The sequence below is a fragment of the Entelurus aequoreus genome, linkage group LG09 (genome assembly GCF_033978785.1).
Source record: "Entelurus aequoreus isolate RoL-2023_Sb linkage group LG09, RoL_Eaeq_v1.1, whole genome shotgun sequence".
Taxonomy (NCBI): Eukaryota; Metazoa; Chordata; class Actinopteri; order Syngnathiformes; family Syngnathidae; genus Entelurus; species Entelurus aequoreus.
Window position 1 is genome coordinate 17,350,342 of NC_084739.1, and position 26,165 is coordinate 17,376,506.

At 38.8% G+C, this 26,165-nt stretch overlaps 1 protein-coding gene across 1 annotated transcript in view; it reads right to left on the bottom strand.

The window, feature by feature from the left end:
• The window catches only part of ercc6 (excision repair cross-complementation group 6), a 33,553-nt gene that overhangs the window by 3,706 nt on the left and 3,682 nt on the right, over positions 1–26,165 (bottom strand). The window contains exons 4-18 of the mRNA XM_062058218.1: positions 24,915–25,035; positions 24,726–24,840; positions 22,685–23,390; positions 19,555–19,683; positions 16,892–17,050; positions 15,964–16,099; positions 15,610–15,780; positions 15,347–15,523; positions 11,153–11,269; positions 8,984–9,079; positions 6,176–6,394; positions 5,825–5,935; positions 3,246–3,365; positions 266–360; positions 44–189 (exon numbers count right to left, since the gene is read on the bottom strand). Of these exons, the coding sequence (XP_061914202.1) occupies positions 44–189; positions 266–360; positions 3,246–3,365; positions 5,825–5,935; positions 6,176–6,394; positions 8,984–9,079; positions 11,153–11,269; positions 15,347–15,523; positions 15,610–15,780; positions 15,964–16,099; positions 16,892–17,050; positions 19,555–19,683; positions 22,685–23,390; positions 24,726–24,840; positions 24,915–25,035 (2,618 nt within the window). The remainder of the gene's footprint in view (positions 1–43; positions 190–265; positions 361–3,245; positions 3,366–5,824; positions 5,936–6,175; positions 6,395–8,983; positions 9,080–11,152; positions 11,270–15,346; positions 15,524–15,609; positions 15,781–15,963; positions 16,100–16,891; positions 17,051–19,554; positions 19,684–22,684; positions 23,391–24,725; positions 24,841–24,914; positions 25,036–26,165) is intronic.

Below are 26,165 nucleotides of genomic sequence, written 5' to 3' on the forward strand. Positions count from 1 at the left end.
AATACTCCTTTCTTGCCAAAGATGGAGGACTTGAAGTGTGTACCTGCAAATATGGCACTGGTCTCTGTGCCCTGTGTGCCATCAGGGTCAGCGAGAGTGAATAGTTCATAAATGTCATTGGACTTAAAGAACCGCCGTTGTTTGGGGTCCTTCAGCACACGATTAGTAAGAAACTGCTTAAAAATTTGCCTGAATGAAAAAGACAAAAACCAGAGTTCGATCCAGAGCAGACTAAACTTGACAAAAACCAAGTTGCTTTTCTCACCTGTGGTAGATTTTCTCCTCTATGGTCCCTGCAGTGAGGAGCCTGTAGATTGTTACTTGTTGTTTCTGACCAATCCTCCACGCCCGCTCCCTGGCCTGGCGGCAACACAAGCACACATTTTGCATGATTAATGTAGTCGCAGGTAAGGAACATGAATTTAATCCTAGACCAAGGCTATTCAACTGGAGAAACAAGAATTGTTGCAGCACATTCCTAAAAACACGAGTACTCCAGTTGTATAGAGGAACGTGGACCAGTGTAAACACATCCTTGCATTGACATTCAACCCTGCTAGCAAACTTAGAACACAGGGTTCCTGGTTTGATGCCCAGCTTCTACCAACCAAGTCACGTCCGTTGTGTCCTAGAGCAAGACACTTCACCCTTGCTCCTGATGGGTCGTGGTAAGGGCCTTGCATGGCAGCTTCCGCCATCATTGTGTGAATGTGTGTGTGAATGGGTGAATGTGGAAAAAGTGTCAAAGCACTACCTTGAAAGTAGAAGTATAAACCCATTTAGTTACATAACTGAGGTGATGGCCCCTTTAAGTCGTCTCCTTTTCGGCAGTTCATTTTCGTAATGTGATTTATGAAACTGGTGTTGCTTGTTTACTTCAGATGCAGTCAGTAGCCATTTGTTCAACTTCTTTACTTACCGTAATTTCCGGACTATAAGCCGCTACTTTTTCCCCTCGTTCTGGTCCCTGCGGCTTATACAACGGTGCGGCTTATTTACGACCTGTTCTTCTCCGACACAGACGAAGAGGAATTCGGTGGTTTTAGTACGCAGGAGGAAGACGATGACACAATGATTAAAGACTGACTTTTCATATACCGGTAGGCTGGTTATTTTGATAACGTACAGGCGAGCACTTTGTATTACTTTGCACCGTTGTATTATTTGTACTCTGCATGAATGCTGTTCGCCATGTCAAAGATGTGAAAGTTTGATTGAATGATTGAAAGATTTATTGTTAATAAATGGGACGCTTTGCATTCCCAAACAGTCATCTCTGTCCCGACAATCCCCTCCGTGGTAGCAGGAACCCCTATATACTACGGTAATTACACATCAAAACCCTGCGGCTTATAGTCGGGTGCGGCTTATATATGGAGCAATCTGTATTTTCCCCTAAATTTAGCTGGTGCGGCTTATAGTCAGGTGCGGCTTATAGTCCGGAAATTACGGTATAATAAATAAATGGGTTATACTTGTATAGCGCTTTTCTACCTTCAAGGTACTCAAAGCGCTTTGACAGTATTTCCACATTCACCCATTCACACACACATTCACACACTGACGGCGGGAGCTGCCATGCAAGGCGCTAACCAGCAGCCATCAGGAGCAAGGGTGAAGTGTCTTGCCCAAGGACACAACGGACGTGACTAGGATGGTAGAAGGTGGGGATTGAACTCCAGTAACCAGCAACCCTCCGATTGCTGGCACGGCCACTCTACCAACTTCGCCACGCCGTCCACTTATACTAGTGGTGTTCCTCAAGGTTCCATTTTAAGTCCTCTCCTTTTCATCAATTGGGCTATTCAACTGGTGGTCAGCGAGTTCAGTTCGAAAAACTTGCGAGAGACAGATTCATAAAAACACTAAAGTGCTGTCATAGAGACGATCTTTAAGCAGCTTTTTTGCAGAAGGTCCTTAAAAACAGCAGAATGCTCCTGTGACTCTGACTAAATACATAGACTAAAATGAAATGTCTACTGTTGGTGCTCCAAACCCTAACCTAAAGGAGAACTGCACTTTTTTTTTGTAATTTTGCCTTTCGTTCACAATCATGAGAGACAAGAACACATACTGTAAGTCTTTTTTAAATAATATTTTAAAGATGATAAAAAAACGTTTGAAAGATGCGGCTAATGGGTGTCACCATTGTCGCCTTCAAAGTCTTCTAAAATAACTTCAAAACCCTCCATCAACGTTTTATATACACACTGCAAGTATATACCGTAATTTCCGGACTATAAACCGCACCTGACTATAAGCCGCACCAGCTAAATTTAGGGGAAAATACAGATTGCTCCATATATAAGCCGCACCCGACTATAAGCCGCAGGGTTTTGATGTGTAATTACCGTAGTATATAGGGGTTCCTGCTACCACGGAGGGGATTGTCGGGACAGAGATGACTGTTTGGGAACGCAAAGCGTCCCATTTATTAACTATAAATCTTTCAATCAAACTTTCACATCTTTGACATGGCGAACAGCATTCGTGCAGAGTACAAATAATACAACGGTGCAAAGTAATACAAAGTGCTCGCATGTACGTTATCAAAATAACCAGCCTACCGGTATATGAAAAGTCAGTCTTTAATCATTGTGTCATCGTCTTCCTCCTGCGTACTAAAACCACCAAAATCCTCTTCGTCGGTGTCGGAGAAGAACAGGCCGTATATAAGCCGCACCCTTGTACAAGCCGCAGGGACCAGAACGAGGGGAAAAAGTAGCGGCTTATAGTCCGGAAATTACGGTATATATGATGTAGTAACAGACACGTTCATAACAATTCAAGTTAGGCATCTAAGTTTTTAAAATGAACTTACTTGCTGGGCTGGATTTGGATTTGACCTGCGCTAAACCCTAACCTTTCAGTCCATAACCCAAACCCCAAAGTGAAACCTCGACATGCAAACAAATCTGTATTTTCTTGCTGAACCAAGACATCGTACACAACGCTTTGACCTGCAGGATTTTGTTTGACTTTAGAGGCAGGTTTCTCACAGAACTAATGGTCAAACTCGACATTATATGTTTATATTATATTTTAGTGTATTAATTGTACGATGTATTAAGACTGGTATTTTTTAAAAGTCCAGCTGTAGACAATAGTTGGAAATTAGCATTAGGTATAACTCTCTGTACAGCACATCAGTTGCATTCATTGTTTAGGAACTATGTTGAACTGTATCATCCCTATCCAAATACTGTATCGTCCCTATCCAAATACTATTCTATTATATTCTATACCTGTGTGTCAGTGCTGGGGTTCCAGTCCGGGTCATAGATGATGACCCTGTTGGCTCCAGTCAGGTTGACTCCCAGGCCTCCCACTTTAGTGGTCAATAAGAAGATAAAAATAGATTGGTCCTGGGAAAAAGAAAAAAATAATTACATAAACAAAATTGGATGAGCAACTGTGGCTTTAGACTGTAGACTCAGTAGTATTATGGATCAAATAGACAGCTGTTTCTAACTTTACAGTCGTCCCCTGCCTCATTGTGCTTCACCATAGAGCTGGATGATAATGGCAAAAATTATAATCACGATTATTTTTTTATTTACTGTAATTTGAAATCTCGATTAATGACATGATTATTCATTAACTTGAAAACATGAGTATTTATTGTTCCACCAAGACTCAACTTTAAATATGATTTAAAAGAACAACCGGACATAAATTATTAACAAACAATAAGTAAAATAACAGTAACAACAATACGTTTAAATAACAATAGCAATATGAATAAACAATGTGAACAAACATTTAGTTTTTCTGTTAGTTTTTTTTACCTTTTACACTTATTTTACCACCAAAGAGTATGTGCTTTATGTGTCATAAATAACATTTTATAAAATCAACCAATCAAAATGTATTTATATAGCTCTTAATCAGTGTCTCAAAGGGATTTACAAACTCACAACATCCCCTGATCTAAACGTGTGTTAATTAAATGCAAAAAATCATCAATTATTGGTGCAATACATCTTTGGACAATTTTGACCTAGTTTAAGTAAAAGCATAAACATTTGGTAAATGTGTCAATAAGTGCTTTAAGTACATTATGCTTGTGTATGGTACTTTTTTGAAACCTTTATTTTGTTAGCGCAGTCAGACAGGATGTTATTGTGAAGGTTATTATGTGCTGTGGTTCTGAGCTTGACAAGTTTTGAGGCTGTTTAAAAAAAAAGAAAAGAAAAAAAGAGAGAGAGAGACACTTAAGTTGTGACTGCTGTCGTGTTTGTACATTGATCTTACATCGATGATGTCGTTCACAACAACACAAGCAGATGATATGTGTTGTAGGTGTACGGATTGTTTTTTTGTAGCTTTATCATCGTAGTTTAGCTGCTGTTTGAAGGGGCCGTCTCGACATTGTTGAGTTCAGGACAAAGCGGTTGAGTGTTTCGGAGATGATTAAGCGTCTCAGACACATTATTTTCCCAAACAAATGTTCCTTCTTCTCACAATGACAGCATTTCACTAACATTTATGGCAATTTCCGTCATATTCTGCATTTAAAAGCGGATTCTATTTATTTTGCTCAATTCTGCAATTCCGTCCAAAGTTACATTAAGGCGAAAATTATATTGCTTTACTTTTTTGTTTAAATTTAGTGATTATTGATCTGGCATACTAGCGCTGTGTCGAAAAGTAGCAATCATAGTGAGATTCCATACTTCTAGTAGACGTTGTCTTTTTTTCCACTCATACGCTCACTCATCCGTTTCACCGTTACAAACTCAGGAATTTGCGTGCGGCCCATTAATAATTTATATCAATTATAATTTATTTTTTAATAAAAAAATTTTTTTTTAAATTTTTTTAATATTTTATAATATTTTAATGATCGCAAAAAACAAAAATCAAGATTAAAATTCAATTAATTGTCAAGCCCTGCTTCACCACATGGCAGATTTTCCGGGGGTGTTTTAAATAATTTTAAAGCACATTCTAAATTTTTAGGTCCTAAATGAAGCAATTTACAAGTTATAAAATGACTAAAAAAACAAAAAATATCAATACTATTGTAGTATTGGCCACTCGAGGAGACCAAACCAATCAGAACACGCTGTTCAGTATCGTGGCCACTGATAGGCTCAGCCTTATGATATTGGATTAAAAGAGTGCAAAGGTAAATAAAAGATGTTATTTCATGTCTAGAGGGCTCTTATAATGTAAAAAAATATTTAGAAGGTCATAAACAGTTTTTAATGCTCTACCTATGAAAATAATTGATTTAAAATATGAATTAAAACTTCGCAAAAAAACATTAACGGTGATAAACGAGGAACGACTGTAATATTGTATTTTGTCAATCATATTCAGCTATAGCAGAAGGAAATTAGTAACACTGTAAACATCAATAATAAACATTGTTCAATCCATCAATCAAAATGGAGTATTATTACATAACAATATACAATGATTACAGCTCTGAATGCCATTAAGATTGTGAAGGTGTGCCTAATGTTGTGACCAGTATCTTACTCGTCCCCATAAATAGCATAAAAAAAACATGTTCTAACTATTTGTTAAGCCTAACATGATACATTTGACTATTTACAGTGACTGTCATATTGAATAATTTATCAATTTGATGTTGGAGGTAGGTTATGATGAATAGTAATAAAACATGGTTCTGCTTAGCCATGTATCTGGAGTTGAACAGCAAGGAGCTAATAAGGAGGATCCAGAAGAAGAACAGCTTGCCATCAATTAGTGTCTTCACCTCGAGGTGAGCAGGGATCCTCGCAAGCCGTTTTGTCCCTGAGGAGGGGATTTTCATGGGAAACACTCAGAGCCATTAGGGATGACTAATCCGTACCTCGTTGTAGCGCGCAATGAGGGGCTGTCGGGAAGCTATGGCGGTAGTGCCGTCCATTTTCACATAAGTGTAGTTGTTCTGCCTCACAAACACCTCAAAGATGTGCAACATCTGCAAAGGGGAAAACAAAAGTCAGTGCGAGGGGCAGGAGGAACAGAAAAGAAGGTTTTGAATGATCCTTAACAGGATTAAAGCAGATTAATACTATCTGGACAAGGATGCCGACAGGGAGGGTGTCAGGTTCCCTCTGAGGTCTAATCTCATTGCTATCGACGATGTCGCCTCACATTCTCCTCCTCCTTCTACGCTCTCAGGTTCATTCACAAAGCACACCCTGCTCTGTAGAAATACCTGTCTGGACTGCGTGAAGAGCAGCACTCGCTGACCCTGCTTGAACCAAAGGCGCAGCAGCGACTCCACCACGATTAGCTTGCCCGAGCGTTTCCAGTAGCCAAAGTGCTCCTCTTCTGTCAGCGCTTCCTCTGGGATCCCCTTCAGCAGCCGGGGGCCGCCGGAGAAAAGATCTGGGTGGTTGCAAATCTTACGCAACGCTATCAAGCCTGAGAAAACCTGAACAGGGCAAAGAACAAAACAAAGGGATTTGTTTTCATATATGCACTACATTAGATTTTATAAATGGGACCTATGATGCATTTTGTCTTTTCTGATTTATCAATGTTGTTACAATGTTGGATACTTGTGTTAAACAATGCCCAAACTTTAAATCATAATGTTCATGCATGTTGGCGTGAGCATGCACACAGTTTTGGATGCCTCGGTTTGAGGGGTTTTGCAGTCTGGCTACGTTGTGATGTCACAGTGAGGTGGACACACTTATTTAGACAAGCTCTTAGCTAGGCTGGGAGGAAACTTTCGTATATACACATATATATATATATATATATATATATTATATATATATATATACACACATATATATATACATACATATATATATACACACATATATATATATATACAAACATATATATATATACACACACACACACACATATATATATATATATATATATATATATATATATATATATATATATATATATATATATATATATATATATATATATATATATATATATATATATATATATATATATATATATATATATATATATATATACAGAGTCTGAATCGATTGACTAAAGTGCAGGTGTACCTAATGTTGTGACCGGGTGAATCTTTATATTGCTTATGAAGTTTATTTTTGACCGTGTCTGGAAAATAAAAAATATATATACAGTCGCGATCAAAAGTTTAAAGTAAAGAACATAATGTCATGGCTGTCTTGAGTTTCCAATAATTTCTACAACTCATATTATTTTGTTATAGAGTGATTGGAGCACATACTTGTTGGTCACAAAAAACATTCATGAAGTTTGGTTCTTTTATGACTTCATTATGGGTCTACTGAAAATGTGACCAAATCTGCTGGGTCAAAAGTATACATACAGCAATGTTAATATTTGGTTACATGTCCCTTGGCAAGTTTCACTGCAATAAGGCACTTTTGGTAGCCATCCACAAGCTTCTGGTTGAGTTTTAGACCACTCCACTTGACAAAATTGGTGCAGTTCAGCTAAAATGTGTTGGTTTTCTGACATGGACTTGTTTCTTCAGCATTGTCCACACGTTTAAGTCAGGACTTTGGGAAGGCCATTCTAAAACCTTAATTCTAGCCTGATTTAGCCATTCCTTTACCACTTTTGACATGTGTTTGTGGTCACTGTCCTGTTGGAACATCAAACTGCGCCCAAAACCCAACCTCCGGGCTGATGATTTTAGGTTGTCCTGAATAATTTTGAGGTAATCCTCCTTTTTCATTGTCCCATTTACTCTCTGTAAAGCACCAGTTCCATTGGCAGAAAAACAGGCCCAGAGCATAATACTACCACCACCATGTTTGACGGTAGGCTTGGTGCTCCTGGGATTAAAGGCCTCGCCTTTTCTCCACCAAACATATTGCTGGGTATTGTGGCCAAACAGCTAAATTTTTGTTTCATCTGACGTCACATGGACAAAGATAAGTTCTGTGGTCAGATGAAACAAAAATTGCGCTGTTTGGCCACAATACCCAGCAATATGTTTGGAGGACAAAATAAATTCATAAAAGAACCAAACATGAATGTTTTTTGTGACAAACAAGTATGTGCTCCAATCACTCTCTCACAAAAAAATAAGCGTTGTAGAAATTATTGGAAACTCAAGACAGCCATGACATTATGTTCTTTACAAATGTATGTAAACTTTTGATCGCGACTGTATATTTAAACAGTTTACATTTTCAAAAGATAAATTATGATATTTTTGGCGAGGGTGAGGCATGGTTTCATTTGCAATCTGGAAACGCCTCCAGAATCAAACATCTTGCAGACAGACAAAAAACGCGTTATAAAAGTGACTGTGGAGCAATATCTACACCAAAGCATAGCCAATACATATTATTTAGACCCCAAGACAGTATTTTAAGATGTAGATTAAAATCATCATAGTGTATGTCTGCACTGTGGGTCATGCGATATAACGCATTGCTATAGGATTGACAATAAAGCGTCTTGAATCTTGAGATGGAAGCCAACTAATTAAAAAAGCATCGAGTAAAGTAACTTCTCAGCACTAACTTGTAACAGATAAAACACATCCAGGATTGAGTTGCATAACTTATTTACGCACAATTAGGGCCATGTTTTGTGATGAAGGCACAGTGGTCACTGCATTAGTAATGGTGGTTAATGGACTCAGAGTGACCACTGAAAATCTGTGTGCGTGTATGTGTGTGTGTTCGCGCACAATCTGCTGTGGTCACCCTTGGCTCTACAACCACGTCCATTTGGTTAGTGGTGATAAATGGTGGAGATTCTCTCCAGGGTCTGGCTAATGTGAGAACAGCATCTGTACCTTTTCCACATCTTAAAGACTACTAAACTAAGTCTAACCAACATTTATGTTGCAGAACAAATAATGTGCATAAAATACACATGAAATTGAAATGTGTTTGTTAAGGGGGTTGAATAATGAATAAGGCTAGTCGTTTTCCTGGAAGTCTTCTTCTTGACCACAGGATATGCCCTCCTTGTCCTTTTAATGCATCGCACATGAAAACAGCAAGATGCATAAAAGACGCTGAGCCCTTCTGCTCACCTGCATGTCCCCGTTGAGTATTTGGTAGACTTCTTTAGAGTCCAAGAAGCTTTGGTAAACTTCCCGCTGCTCTTGTGTTAACCTGCAAAAGAGAACCTGCACATATACACGGGACAGTGTGAGTGTAATGAGCACTGAACATCCTCTTCAAAGTCCCTTGATGAAGTGTGAGCAGAGAAATTACAGGGGCAAGAAGTGTGTTTTGGAGGCATCTGTGTCCCCTGGGGTTGGACTTAATGAGCTGAAGTGAACTGAGGAGTCAAGCAGCATCAGACTCAAGGACAGACCTGAGACTGGCCCACCTTCCTAATGAATACTTGCCGCTTTTACTTTGGTGGGATTTTATTAGCTGGCTTCACTTGGAAAGGCCATGCAAAGTCATGGAAAAATCCTTAAAAACCCAACTTGGGAAAAAGAGACCATTGCATACTCAAGCACAGTTTCCAACAAGTGTGGTCGGGTCCTTTTTTTATTTTATATTTTTCAGTTCTATTGTCAAATGCTGAAAAGGGGTTTAAAACAACTGTAGCAACGTTCTACTGGGGTACCGACTGCAGCGGTAGTGGACACTGTTGATAGGCCAACAAAGAATTCAGTGATTAAAATAGGAAGACGACAAAACAAACATAGAATGGAACCTTCTGTTACAGGCACTTTTGCCAAACTTTTTTTTTTAAAATTCCCATATAAAAGGAACAGAAATTCAGTAGTCCCTCTCACTTCAAATATTGCAGCTTCACTACATTTCTTTTAAGGGGAACTGCACTTTTTGGGGGGAACTTTGCCTATCATTCACAATACTTATGTAAGACAAAAACACATATGTATTTATTTCTTTTAAGCATTCTAACTAGTAAATAAATGCCATCAAAAGTCTGCTTACAATGGAGCCTATTGGAGTCGCTCTATTCTGCTTAATATGGCCTTTAAAAACATCCAAACACCTCCATTACGGTTTTACAATCATGATGTAAGTATACATGTAATGTAGTAACAGGCCCATTTATAATATCATTTAATATTTACGTATGTATTATCATTTTAAGCATACGCTGATTATTACTCACTGAAGACTTCATGAGAGCCAACAAACATAACAAAATATCACTTACTGTACAATGTCTGCTGTCATTAGGATGCCGACTAATAGAATCTTGATAATCCGTTTACATGAAGAATGACTCATAATCCTCGCGAGGAAAAGAGTGGTGGAACCAAGCGTCTTTTCTTGTCTTTCTTGACATTTACGGGTCTAAATTGGTTGTCAACGTGTACCAACTTGTCTGAGTACCACTCATCATTCTACTATCAAGGTGAGAGGCATAATTTCTGATCTAGAATACATTTCCACTAGCACCGAGGCGAGGATTCAGCTCATCAGTTGATGTCAATATACCCACAGTAAGCTTGTGATCACAGCGCCGCCATAAATAGTCTGTCTGCGTTAGCACCTATAATAACAACATCACTAATACTTGGTTAATGTTCAAGTCACAACATGTAAATGAAGTATTGTTGGTGGTTTTTGAATGGTCATTAATTGGTTTTATGGGCGGAATAGAGGATTTGTAAGCGGATTTTTTTTAACGAGTTAGAATGCATTAAAAAAATGACATCCGTCGTACTGTCTTTCATAATGATAATGAACACTAGGCAAAATTAATTATTTTTATTTTTTTCCAAAGGAGCCTTGAATTGCTTACTACGAATTACAAGAAAGGGTTCAAAGCTGGTTGCCCTTCTTCTTTGCACATTTGTCCGTGTACCGCAGGGCAGGTCAAACATTTTCCACTGAGGGCCGAATGCTGAAAACGCGGGGGCCATTTTGATATTTTTCATTTGAAAAACCAATACAATATATACAGTCTATAAAATGCCGAACAATGCCAGCGTCACCATTTGAACTGTTTCCCGTTATAATACAACTCTTTGTTTTAGTCCAGTTTTTATGTTTTTCTCTCTCAGTAATAGTATTTTTAGAATGTTCAGTGGGCCGTTAAAAATTAGCTGCGGGCTGCACTTGGGACATCTCTGGTGTACCGTGCCAATAGTGATTATCTATAACTATATTATGTACATTCCATTCATAAATCTGGGACCTCTGGTACTATATTTCATGCCATCCCATGTGTCCTGGTGTGACAATAAAGTTCCTTGAATCTTGAATACCTGCTCATTCTTGTCAGGTAAGGCGAGATTGGCTTTGACGTCTGCCTTCATTCTACGAAGGAGGTAAGGATTGATGGTGTCTCTCAGCACGCACGCACACTTGAACGCTGTCTGGACCTAAAGGTGAGCAAGAGATCTGGTTACTTACATACTTTAGTATGAACAGACTGCAGAACAAGAGCAGACCGTCCGGTCAGCTCCAACACCTGTCAGTGAGGATGTTTCCTGAGGCATGATTGCCATTTTTAGCCCCTCTTCCACTCCATCATCTCTCTGAGTGGTACGAGCCATTTACCACTGAGCAAAAGTGCTGTCCGCCACAGGGGACACAACTGGAGACCCTCCCCACTCCACTAAAATGGCCCTCCTTCACCTTATGTTTAAGGATAGTTAGTTTTTAAACATTAACTCACTGGGGTTCCACAGAGGGATCAAAGAGATCCCCGGCAGAGCTGGAGGGGACAATAATACGGTGAGGATTTAGGGCGAAGTGAGAGAGGGCAGCAGATGATGCAAAGTGAATTCACATGGGGGTGGAAATGTGTGCTCCAGTAATGGATCTCATATCCACACACGAGCCAAACTCTCCCGCATGTTGGGATGTACTTTTAGTTATATATACACACACAGAAGAGGATAAGGCAGCCGGGCGTAGCTTTCTCAGACCATTTAATAACATTAATAATTAGTAAAGGTTTTTATTATCGACAGCGGAAGAAGCATCGATAGCCATCTTAAATAATTAAATCCATTCAGTCAAAGGGTTATTAACGATTGTCCACTAATGACGGGCTAGCTCTCCACTTTTGCATTTCTCCTCGCGCAAATGCACACGCACGCGTACACATACACGCACGCACACTTTCTTACTTACACACATACAAAACACACACAGGACAAACGTTACTTTGCATGGATCTACAGTATATTAGGCTCTTAATGGCACTTCTGCCCCCTCTTTGTTAAAGGGGTCATATTATTTTCTACATTAAAATGCTTCCTTGTGGTCGACATAACATGTAATGGTTTATGGTTTTATGGTTTAAGTTTATTTTGAACATGCTTATCGGTACAACATTATACATCACAATTTCCAGTTTCTCTTTACAACATGACCGAAAAGGAGTCGGTAAAGTTGAGTTTATTTAATCCTTCCTCTTTTCCACTTCATACCAATTACTAAGAAATGTGTTCCCTTCCTGTTCTCAATTTGTGCACAATTTAAATAATAAAGTTCTCAAGAAAATAAATTGTTAAAACATTTTTTTATTAACATAGTGAGATTAGTAAGATTATTTCATTTTCAATAAGGTTCAACATGTTTATCAGAGTTGTTCTTCTTTGTATTATGTAAACACTTTGAGTTTGAACAGTTTATTAAACTGGATCATATTAGTACATTGTTTGACTAATTTGCTTAATCTATTCCATAATTTAATTCCACATATTGATTAATAAAAGTTTTAGGTGTTGTGCATGCATACAAATGTTTTAAATTAAAATTTTGAGAATAATTATTGTGGGGCGGCCATTCCAGCAACTTGAGGGTTTAAACGTAGCTTAAAGATGTAGATAATGGGTTTCACTAGGTAAAGCGCTTTGTGTCTCTAGAGAAAAGCGCTATATAAATATAATTCACTTGACTTCACAATTCACTGCATTCTTGGGTAGGTGATTACAGTATAGTTTGTCTTATGCATAATTTTAGCAGTTTACAAACTCAGCAAATTATTGAGTTTAAGTATTTTTTATTCTATAAATAAAGGGTTTGAGTGTTCTTGATATCCAACATTATGTATTATTGTAACTGACATCTTTTGTAACACGGTTAGTGAATACAATTTACTTTTGTAGTCATGTCCCTATATTTTTACACAATAACTCAGATATGGTACTACAACTGCATTATTTATTATTGACGATCTTCTTGCAACCTTGTTGTATATTTTTTTATATGGGATTTGTAGCTCATTTTATAATTTTTATATTACACCTCAAAATGTATTTATTTTACTGTGTGAATATCTACTCTGTCTATTAGTATTTGTTTTTCTTTTGTACTGTGACCAAATTGCATTGTTTTAGTTTTACTGAGATTCAAAGATAGTCTGTTTTTGTTAAACCATCACTGAAATGGATGTATTTCTTCTGTGTTTGTTTGTCTAAGTTTCTGTGTGTTCTCTCCTAAACAAAACACAGTGGTGTCATCTGCAAATAGTAGTAACTTTAAATCCTTTGCCACCTTACAAATATCGTTTATACAAAGATTGAACAATTTTGGTCTCAGTATTGAACCCTGAGGTATGCCGCAGGATATATCTGGCGTGCCTGCTGATTAAGTAGCTTCTTACCCAGTGTAAGACCAGGTCTGTGATGCCATATCACTCAAATGTGTTGATTAATATATTATGACTAATTGTTTCAAATACTTTTGTTAGATCCATAAACACTGCTCCTGTACACTGTTTAGAATCTATTACATTAGTAATCTCTTCTGTTATTTCGATTAATGCCATCGATGTTGAAATATTAGCTCTGTGTGAATCCGTCCAATCTGTTGTTAAACAGTTTTTTAATCATTCTAGAAAATTGTGGGAGTTAGGAAACATATCTGTAATTTGCGAACTGGTGTTTATCTCTGTTCTTACAAATCGGTAAAACTTTTGCTATTTAAATTTTTTGGGGGGGAATCTGCCTGTTTATAAACAATAGATTGCTGATGTACACCAAAGGTTCTAAAATCTCTTCAATAACCTTTTTTATTGTTTCCATGTCGGTTCTATTACAGTTACTTTAGGTTTTGGATTTTTCATGTATTCACAATTATGATTATTTCCTCTTCTGTCACATCCGCAAAAGAGCTTGGAGTTGGGTTTTTTGTGTATGGTGTCATTCAAGTCCTTAACTGACACTGGATCTAGAATCCTCTCCTCCAGATTTGGTCCAATATTTACAAAGCAGTTATTGATGTCTTAAACGACTTCATTCACATTGTCAATATTTATGTTCCCATCTGAAAAGTATTGAGGGTAATCATTCTTAGTACCATTTTTAATGGTGCTATTTAGGATGCCCCATGTAATGTTGGTGCTTTGGTAAAAATGTTGTATAGATTTTGTTTTAGAGACGATCTTCAAGCTGCTTTATGACTGTCTCCTCAGAATGTGCTGTTTTGTGGGTGGTCGTATTTACATGCCAAAGCCCTCCTCCGGGCCAGGCCTCCTTCGACTCAGTCTCCACCTCGTCAGCCATGTTGTAGTTAGTAGGGCCTCCATATTAAGTTTACTGACAGATATAATTAGAACTATACGTTACTTTTAATTAGAAACGGCAACAGCAGATAATTTTAGCATTCATGTGCATGTACCAGCCAGTCTGCCCCAGAATAAGAGTATAGAGGAAAAATTAAGAACTTGTTGACTACAACTTTGGATTACAACTAAACAAAAATGGTGGACTCACGCAAAGCTCTTTTGGTAAACCTCTAGCATATACAGGTGAAACTCAAAAACATATATTATCATGCAAAAGTTTATTAATCCAGTAATTAGATTTACAAGGTGAAACTAATATATGACCTATGCTCATAACATGCGACTCAAAATAATTCATGTCTTCTTTTGATATAATTTTGATGATTATGTCTTTCAGTTTATGAAAACCTCGAATTTAAAATCTCAGAAATGTTGGGGTTTTCAAAAACTGTAAGCCATGGTCACTAATAAAGGCTTTACATATCTCACTTTGCATGTAATGAGTTTATATGACATAATCGTTTCACATTTGAAGTTGAATTGCTGATATGAATTAACTTTTGCATGTTTTTCACGTTTATTGAGTTTCACCTGTATGGATATCTGCTGACGTAACTAAGGCAAAATACTTCACTTTAGTCTCAAATTCCAAATGGCTCGTTAGGAGCAAGTTTGGAAGAAGGTAAGATTGTTTTATATATATCTCCACCATGCCTCCATGGTTTGATTTCACATTTTCGTGACTAATGGGGATCCTCAATACACAAAAACAGGTATTAACAGGTAAGAAAAGCTTGTTTTGCATAATAGGTCCCCAACAAAGGAGACACTTAGTATCAAGTGATGCATGACACGCTTTAGAAAATGAAACCCTGGATATATAAAGTAAGGCTAAAAAGAACAAACTGTAATGTAAGTCTAACTGTGTGTGAATGAGTACCTGGACAGGTGAGGCATTGCTGTATCCTCCCATAGTGATGGGTACAGAGAACTGCTCCATGAAGACGGGCAGGGTTCCCAGTTTTCCAGGAAAGACAAAGTCAAACAGAGACCATAGCTCCTTCAAATTGTTCTGCATGGGAGAGCCAGAGAGGATGAACCTGTGGGGAGTTCGGAACTGGAGACAGGAGAAAAACAGGAATGTCAATCACTCACTTTCATGTATTCTGACAGCACAAAATATTACATGTTTTAAAACAACACCTGTTTGCAGGCTGTGGTGACTCCAGCATTTGGATTTCTAATCTTGTGGCCTTCATCAAGGATGATGTAATGCCAATCGTAGCGTTGCATTGTGTCCTGCAAGTTCCGCACTGCTGAATATGAGGTTATTAAGATCCCATGACAAGATGCAATCTCAGGAATCAGCTTTTCCTGCAACAGATAAAAAGCGATTAAAGGTCTTTAAAACAACATCAATGTGATTCAAGACCTCTAATTGTGCATTTATAGGCCTCTGGTGCCCCCCAGAGGAAAAGGACGCAATAGAAAACGTAATAGCTCATTTTGCTCTTGGTTCAACCTACATACAACTACAACCAAAAGAAAGAAAAACACCTTGTTGCTAGTGAAAGAGCCACTTTCATGAAGAACAGCCACTCTGAAAGGAGGCCACCACGTGTGAAATTCCTTCACCCACTGGTGCATGACTGTAGCAGGACACACGATGACGGTTGGACCCAGACCAACATACCTGCAAGCAAATATAGTAAAGAGATGCATCAACAAGGGAGACAAGGGCTTTATTACTATAGAAAATATCAGCAAATTTCATTGGCAAATTAAAGTAATAATTCCTAAACTAAATTACACAAAGTAAAGGCAGTTCCCAGTGAGACGAGAAAAAAGCGCTGGCGTTAGGCAAATAGGGTGAAGGTGGGTGACCAATTGCAACAGGGCCCAAGAATGCTTCCTGAAATGATGCCTTTACAAGTTTGCTTCAGTGAAAACCTACAAAACACACACACACACACACGCACGCACGCACGAACGCACGCACACAAGAAACATATGCACTAATGGCCTGGTATGAACCTCAGCTCAGTGGAAGCTATTGATATTGGACCATAATTGAGTTTGCAAGCAATCAATTTGTGGACTTGTACGGACACAATATTGACCATCAGGGAAGCTCCGCCTACCAAAAGCACAATTGTTATTTGCGCAGTAAAGCTGGATTATCACCACCCCTGCACCAGGTTGTATACATTTGATTTATAGCCCAGTGCCTGCTGCGTAGCCATTTCATGACTCCAAGATTCCTCTTAAGTGTTCATGAAAAGACACTCAAACGGTGTCAGTGTATTCTCTGATGTCTGCAGGACCAAAGTCAAGAGTCCGATAATTGAAACACGTTAAATAATTCAGACGAGCACACTCAAGCAGAAATCCTTCTAATCAAATATTCATACCATACAGACACTGAGTCTCTAGCCAAGCTTTGTATACATTTTTTGTGTGTGTGTGTGTGTGTGTGTGCACGCACCTGTAGTTGGATCCTCGGGTCCTCAGTTTGCTGTAGCTGAGTCCAGCCAGAAAACTGATGACCTCGATGGTTTTACCCAAACCCATCTCATCTCCCAGGATGCCACCTGCCTGCTGACAATGGAGCTCCCACATCCACCGTACGCCAGTCTGCTGGTACCTGCCCAGAGAATATAGCCAAGTGAAACTCTCACCACATCTTTTTAGACACTTTGCAGGTATAACAAGAGCTATGATGATTTTTGCTCTTTTCTGACTTATGAATGTTATCAGAATCTTGGTTACTTGTGTTAAACAAAGCCAAAGCATCAAATCATAAGGTTCATGCATTTACAGTTTTGGATGCCTCTGCATGCTGTGTTTTGAGGTATTTTTTTAACAGTGGGCCATTTGTGATGTCACAGATTGATGGAGGCACTTTTGTGGTCAGTCTCAGACAGGCTGTGTCTGCAAGCCTTCTCCCCCTCTGCTGCGCCGACACAGCTGAGACAACTGCAGCTGGAACTTCCGTCTCATTCTTTTATGTTTCATGCCCTCCCTTGAAAAAGGACTGTTTTGTCAAAATTAGCTAGTATGTATAAGTTGGATTAGCTCAGTGGCTCAAATAGTGGCGCGTTGGGATGCCGGAGGGGTTGAGTTGGTGTGGAGGGGGTTGGGGGTGATATCGGGGAACAAGCTTTTTTTGCCGTATCAAAATATAATGCGTATGTAGCACTTGGCTTCACTGTAACCACAGTGGGAGACGAGGAAAGACAGGTGTCTTAAGCTTACAATGTTATGCAGAGGTATAGTTATAACAATTGAATAGACAATTTATACTATTTATAGTCATGGTGAAAAGTTGGGGGCGCAAAATATTTTCTTCTTCCTAGGGGGGGGCGCAACAGGAAATATTTGAGAAGCATTGGATTAGCTACTTAAAACGGGTTATACGTGTGACTGGAGTAGGCCTGAAAATAACTATTATTTTAATAGTTGATTAGTCAGTGATTATTTTTTATTATCGCTTATGATCTGCTGCACATGTTTGACGTTGAGTGGACTACTTGATTTTGTTTCATTTTTAAAACCCATTATGGTAAATTTAATGGTAACAAAATGAACATAAATTACTGTATATAAAAACACAGTGAAAAATAAATCAACAGAATTTAAGTGAAAGATGTCCTATGAACATGACATTCTGTGCAAAAGGTATTTTTTATCCAGTACTGCTGCAATTATTTACTTAAAGGAATAAAAGTGTAAACATGAACATTCCTGGCGGTCTATTGATTAAAAATGTATTAAGTGACTCGTGGACAATAACAATAGCAAATCTCTGTCGATTAATTTTTAAAATCCACTTTTTCATTTATGTCGACTAATAATTGTAATCGTTGCAGCCCTATTGTTGGAGCAAAGTTTACGCAAAATGCACACAGAACCATACCCAAAACATACTCTAAAGCAAAATAAGTGTGTTAAATGTAGATTAAAATCATCATAGGTCACTTTTTAAAATATGTTATACACCTTTGACATGATGACATCCAGATTTTTTTTATTTATAGAAAATAACTAACATTTTTCCACATTTAGGCACATTCCAAAGTGTAATATTTAGAATGTGGTTAATACAGCCTTGACTAGGTCAATAATACAATTTTGATGCATTATTATGCATACATCAACATGGTATTTATTAAGGGGGGCTAAAGCTGATTTTCGTCTCGTCTGACTTGTAAATGTCGTTACAGTTTTGGATACCCGTGTTACCGAACAGCACTCATGCTCAGTGGTAAATGCCTCGTACCACTCAGAGAGATGATGGAGTGGAAGACGGGCTAAAAATGGTAAATACCACAGCAAAAAAAAAATTTGGCCACCAAAATAAAAGTACCACTTTGATCACCGACACAGCACTATCGAAACAGGATGTTGTGATGACGTAAGCAAGAAGCACGCAATTGTCTGGAGCAGGTGAAGAATGTCTGCAAAATGGACGTACTTTAATACATCCGAGATATACCCGCAGACAGCGAGACAGCCATCTCCAAGATGTGCAATGTGCAAATATGAAGAGGACAGTGGCGCTCTTTGAAGGAGATTAAGTGCAGCTGGAGCAGCAGCGCAAAGAAAATATAACGTCAATGAGTGTTTTGGGACAGTAGAGGCTTGCTGCAGCTCTCGCTGTTCGTCGAAACACGAGTACAGCCTCCAATAACACCAGAATAAGATGTTAAATGTGTTACTCGTTTTTAATACAGAAAAAGTATTTTTTTTAAATTGGAGATGTCTCTAGAAAAACTCTCAACAAAGTGGCCTGTGTTACGTTGTAAAATAAGCAGCAACTTTAAAACAATAGAGCAAAGATATAAGAAATAATATATGTTAATACTAATTACTAATTACACAATTTGTTTTTAAATGTACGCATAAACATTTATTTGCCTTTAAAAATATATATATATCTCATCATCAATTATGCAAATTATATGACAATGTCTAATTGCCCCTGCCCCCAACTCCACAAGTATATTGACAATCTGGGAGAAACCCTGTATTATACTTGTAAGTTTGTCATTGGACGAAGATGATAGACAGGAAGTAGCTCACTGCAGTAAGACCAACCATATGAACAAAATTCTTCCTGCAGGGTTATTATTTCACATTACAACTTACTTGAAAAGTTTCTTCCAGAGGAAACCAGGCACTTTGAAGCCTTCATCAAATTCGGCATCGCTGTCGTCTGTGAGCTCGCCACTTTCCCTCCTCTCCTCCCTTTCTCTGAGGCGTTGTCGCTTCCACCTCCTGGTAGGGAAGAAGTGCAAACTAATGAAGACCTGATATGAAAACAGTACTTAAATGAGTAAGTAGCTTGTCTGAAAGTTTTAAATATGTTATTATATCATACAGACACTGAGACAGATTCATGATACCTTTAAGAGGTAATAAATGGATGTGTGCTGGTTTAAAACGCTTACCATCCTATAAAAGGCAACTGGTCCCTTAAGATATGGGAGCTCCATAACAAAAAAGGTAAATGTAAAGGAGAAAAGGTGTAATAGTGCCGCAGCAAAAGGCAGTTAGAGGCAGAGTCGTCACGCAGCAAATGAAGATTGATACAGACAATTAGTAGTGTGAGTTCCCCAGAAAGGTGTGAGGTGGAGAGGATAAGAATCCATCTTCATTTGAACCTAGTCCTGTCACCCTGCCACAAAACTGGTCCTTTAGCTGGGCCTGCGAGACTATGTTCTCTAATTAAGTCAAGACTAAGCATCGGTTCAGTTAATTACACTTTTCTGCCCCCTCTGCACCACCTTCCTGCCTCCGCCCCAACTACAAACTGCAGTAATAACATCATTCCTCGCACATGCCAGCCTCACGCAGCCATGCTGCATCTGCGCTGCTCAATTGACATCCAATCGTGGTGCAGTAAAAAAGGACACATGCCAACACAATTTATTTGGCAGCTATAAATATAAAATCTCATTAGGGCTGCTCTTCGCCTAATTTGAGCATGAGAGTGAGCGAGCGCACGTATAAAAACCATGTGCAGCAGGATAATTAGGCCAGAGTGAGGGCGCAGAGAGAAGGCAAGAGGAAGAAAAGAACAGGGAGTGGATTTGCTCAGTCAAGAAGCAGCTGCCAATCTCATCTGGGATTAACGGTCCTCTGGCACCACGTAGCCAGCAGAAAGCAACTAACTAATGGGAGTAACAATAGCACGTTTGCACTGTGCCATTCCAAAACCAAAAAAGGCCCAATCTCATCACCATGTGACCTCTTTCTTAAAGAGCAAGACTGGCTTGGTTGTACAGAACTACTGACTATTTACCACAACTACATTTAGAACCGCGGTATGGCGTAGTGGGTAGAGCGGCCGTGCCAGAAACCTGTGGGTTGCAGGTTCGCTCCCCGCCTCTTGACATCCAAATCGCTGCCGTTGTGTCCTTGGGCAGGACACCTCACCCTTGCCCCCGGTGCCGCTCACACTGGTGAATGAATGATGAATGAGTGATAGGTGGTGGTCGGAGGGGCTGTAGGCGCAAACTGGCAGCTCGCTTCCGTCAGTCTACCCCAGGGCATGTGTGGCTACAAATGTAGCTTACCACCACCAGGTGTGAATGAATGATGGGTTCCCACTTCTATGTGAGCGCTTTGAGTATCTAACAATGAAAAGCACGATATAAAATCTAATCCATTATTATTATTATTATTATTATTATAACCTTGCTTAAAACTACCATAGTAAATTAAGGAAATGTAATTAATCTATGCAAGGGTCAAGCTGTGATTTGTAGCATAAAGAAGCGGTCTTTAAAGCTTGAGGCGAGCCAGAAGATTCAGGGTAGGTGTAGCCGCTTGAGAAAGATTAATTTTTTTAAGTAGGCTAGCCATAGTAATGTTTAAAGGTAAAACTAATCCTACAATGAGAGTGTAAAGTAAACAGATTGGGGTGAGCATAAAAGACCATAATGTGTGCCCTGAAGGGAGGATCACTGTGCCACACTTTGAAGACCACAGGCTTAAAGGGGGACAGATGGATGCCTGCTAAAGGCAAGTCGGCTTCATGGCACTTTTTAACCTTCTTAACCTCTTAACCAGAGTACCAAGAAGAAAACTGAATAGTAAACCTTAAAACTGACTTACAAGTACCCAAACGTTCCAAATATTTTGAGATACGGCGTGTATCTCTGCTTTTTGTTCTGCTTTAAAGTGGGAGGCGAGCAGAATCTAAGTTACGAGCCTCACCGCTAGTTGGCGTAGAAAGTGCCACAGTGAAGCCCTTAATATACACCCAAAACATTTGGTCTTACTCGCTCGCATTGATTTTTAGCTAGCGATTGACACAACTTTGTTCTTCAAGTTAGTGCAAAGGAGAGTACTGGGAAGAGGAAGTCGATTATATTCATTGAATAAAGAAATAAATCATCAAAAACATGACCCTGTAGCCGACTTGGCAAGGCAGTTGGAGCATAGCATTGCTAGTCTGAACCACAAGCAGAATGAGTCGAAACACCAGCCAAGGACATTAAAATAATAACTAATGTATCCATTAAATATGGAGAGGCTGCCGATTGTGTGTTTGACGGAGAAGCTGCTCAAATTAAATTACGTAGAAGTCTGCTTTCCAGGGTAAATGCAGTACGTTATTATTACATTACATACTAAAATTACTGTATTTGTTAGTTGTAAATTCTATTTGATTGTTTTCCCAATAATATTTCTTATAAAAAAAGTTAGTTTTTCTTTTTAAAAGGCACATTAAAATTGTGTGTTTTTTTTTTATAGGGGGAAGCATCGGTTAAATTGATTTCAATTCATTTCAATGGAATTTTGAGTTACGAGCTCCGTCATAGAACCAATTAAGTTCGTAAATTGACTCTGAATATAGTTGAAAGATATGGACACAACATCAAAAGGGCAGAGAGATTACTGCATGTTCCTTCTTTTATTCTAATGTCATTTTAGCCATACTGTACTGTACTGGTGTGTACTACTATGTGTTTCTACGTAGTAACTTCCATTTTCAGTTGTGTGGTCATCATCATATTTTATCACTACTTCCCTTGTGCTCTTACAAAAGCCCGACAATTAACGTGATGTAATACAGTATTTGAAATGCTCACTATGGTAAAGTCTCTCTTAGCTATGCTGAGGTGGTCACATGATGGCGGCCTTTTAATGTGGGTACCATACTCAGGGTTTTCTGACTTCTGTACAACAAACTGTTGCAATGTTGCTCATGGACTGGGTTTGAATTGATGGCAAATGTAAAGTATAATCATGTGTTTGGCAGTATGGGTACCTTATTCGCTGTCTGTAATATTCAACATCTCCGTCATCCTTGAATTTCTTCTCTTTCCTCTTGGTGTTCTCCTCTTCTTCTGAGCTTTCAGGGGAGTATTCTTCCTCGCTATGTTGTTTCTTGATCAGCCTCCTGCCCTTTGCTTCATTCTTCCTCTTGTACGGTTTTAAGCCATACTCGTCATCGTCATCGTCATCCCCGTAGCCCTCCTCCATGGCATCTCTCTCCTCTTGGTCAGGATCATATCCTTGGTCACTCGGCAGGTACTCTGACCCCTCGCTGTCGACCTCTTCACCTTCGATTTGAGGTTTCCTCTTCCACTTGGGTGCTTGTGGCTCAGACTTGGGTCTCGCCTTAGGGTGAGCTTTCAGAGCGGTTATCTGGAGCTTTCGCATGCGCTTACGCATTTTCTTATCTTTTGGAGAGGAAGCAATGCTTTTGGTTCCTTCCCTTTTAGCACCAGAGCTCTTCTTTTTCTTCACATGAGGGGTTCTTTTCCTCTCAGTCGCCAGCTTGGCCTGGTCGGCCAAGTACTGATCGAAGGCTGAGTTCTCAGCCAGCATCAATTTCCGGGGCTCCTTTTTAACCTCTTCCTTTTGTGGGATTCGTGTACCAAAAGGGGTCATGTGACCTGTCCTTATTAGCTCCTCCCACTCCGTCTCCTGGGCTGGCATGAGCATGCTGCCCAGCGTTGAGGGGCCTGGCTCTAATAGAACGCACACAGGTATTAGCAATTATCAGCACTGGACAAATTTGTGTTTTTCACATTGTTTCATTCCAGGAAACTGGGACACTAGAAATGTTGTGAAAATATTCACCAAGCCAAGTTTTGATTCGGGGTTGCTAACAACAATGTAAGGGTTTTACAAACAAGCTGAAAGAGATACTACACTAAAGTCTTGAGTGTCTTTTCTTATGTATTGTTGAGTTTTTTGTTTAGATGTTGTTATTGTCTTGTGTGATGGACTCAGGAAGACTAGTGGCTGCTGTGTAGCAACTAATTGGGATCCATTTTAAACAAATAAACAAAACAGCGGCTAATCTTTTAGCTACTCTAACTTCACCGCGACAATCTCACGTAAATTTTTGGCAGAACAACTTTCTGATGGACTTCCTCTTCAACCCCTGCCTCATCAATAATACATCTCCACATTCAACGACAACAACTATAAGTAAAATTGGAGTGGGTGCAACTTCAGCTACCTCAGACTGCTATAAACTATCATTAATTGTCCGGCTTAAGTGAAGATGAACCTTTTTGATGCATTTCATCTTTAATGTCAATAACACAGCTTTGTCGCAATTGATGTGAAACGACAACGCAGACACGCATAGCTAACATGGAATGCTAACATCACAACTAATGGTTGTAGACTGTCAAGTTGACCTACCTTGTGCAGGACAACTAAGCCCTGTGGTTTTAGCACTCAAAGCCCAGCTTAAAGGAAATCACCCAAGATGTGACCAAGTATTTGCACTTTGAGGCCGTGTTGTAGTGGCCGGATGACGGCCATAGTAATGCCGCTGGGCTGTACAGTACAAACTCAAGGCTACTATATTGGGTGAAACGAATGTAACAGTGGTTATATGGGTGCTATTTCATGTTAAGGAGACTCTAATAATGTTAAAACATGTATTGAAAAGGTTGTAAACAGCTTTTTTATACTCTGTTAAAATATTATATTAATAATAAACCTACTTCATGGAAATCCGTTTATTGCAATCTTGTCTGGTCCCAACCCAATCAACCGCGATAAACAAGGGATGACTGTAATCTGAAATTGATCAAGGCTGCCAACAAAGCTTAATTTTGTTGTCAGGATGGATTACAGTCCAACAGTTTATTAGAAATACTAACACATTGAGGTCATCATCCATGTTTATTGTTATTGTGATCTTGTAAGTTCCAAGTAGGATATTTGCCACTTACCAGCAGTCTCGAATCTAGCACACATTAATTGTACAGTAGGGCAATATGTCTACACCAAACTATGTTACACCAAACTATCAGAAAACGCAAACGTCCCCAAAGTCTCCTCACCTGTCTCTTCTGCATCCTCTGCCAAAAGCTCATCTTCAAACCTTTGCGTGGCCTCCCCTCCTAAAATAGCCTGAAGTCGCTTCTGTTTAGCTCGGACCTTTTTGAGCTGCTTCTCCTGAACCAAAGAAAAATTTTTTCATCAGTCAGTTCTATCAAATTAATGGTAACATAATATTTACAGCAGCGTACCTTATTTTCTCTCTGCCTTTTCACAGACTCAATCTTCCTAGTGATGTCTTTACTTGTCGAAGCGTACGGCGATAGCTGCTCAATGATTTTATTAATATGTTTGAGAGAAGTGGTAACAGACCTGGAAGTATGAAAAAGTCTCTGTATTATACTGAAAGGTGTTTCCAATGTTACCTTATACAGTCCCCGTAAGATTTCACAATGTCGCAATCGCTCCAATTCACGCACATTCAACCATTCCTTGCTAATTTTGGCCAATCATCTGACATTTTTACCAATCGAATCTGTTCTAGAAGCACTCAAACACAACGCAACGGTCTAACCAATTAAATATCTTCGTGCTTTGCCCTGTTTTCACTTCCTTGTTTACATTGCCAAGTAATTAATTCACTAATTTATTACACATCATCTATTCATTTACCAACAAAATCGTTGCTATAAATCGCTCTCAACTGTTAACCAAGTTTTCTCCAAAAGTGCAGGTAAACTACGTCTAATGTGTTGGAACTTAAAGGTTTTTGATCGACTTTCAATCTTCAAAACATGCACAAATGGGCACAAGAACGCCTGCAACTTGTGGACAACAGCGCAGATAATAATGCATAATAATATTAACAACAATAAGACAGCTTTTGGTGGTGTTTGTAAATTGCTCATGTAAATTGCTCACATTTGTAAACAAAAAACATGGCAGCAGATAAAGCACACTGTTGATTAAGATACACTGAGCCTAAATTTATACAGAAGGAATAAAAATACATTGAAATAACTCTAATAAGCATATGTACACATACAGCATCTCACAAAAGTGAGTACACCCTTCAACCATTTGTATTACATTACATATTTTCAATTAAGATTACTAGACATGAAGCATGTATATACTTTAAGAGTAGTCAATGTACAGCTGGTATACAAAGTATCATTCCATAGTAATGTCCTTTAAGATTCTATGTATTTTTCGTCAAAATTATAATTTATGTTGTTTTTTTGTCATGTGAAGGCTGAAATATAATTTTTTGTCTTTTCCTTGCAGTATTTCTCAAGTACTTTGTTGTGATGAATAAAGCACATTATTGTTTGCCACATACTTTCCTCAGTTTTTTTGTTTTTCCTATCATATTTACAGAGGAAAATCCCAACAATGTATTGCAACTTTCACTTTCCACCGCAATTTTTTGCAACAAACGCCTAAAAAAACCTTGCAATTTTTGGGAGGAACTTCTGTAAATTCAGGTATCTCAAAAAAAG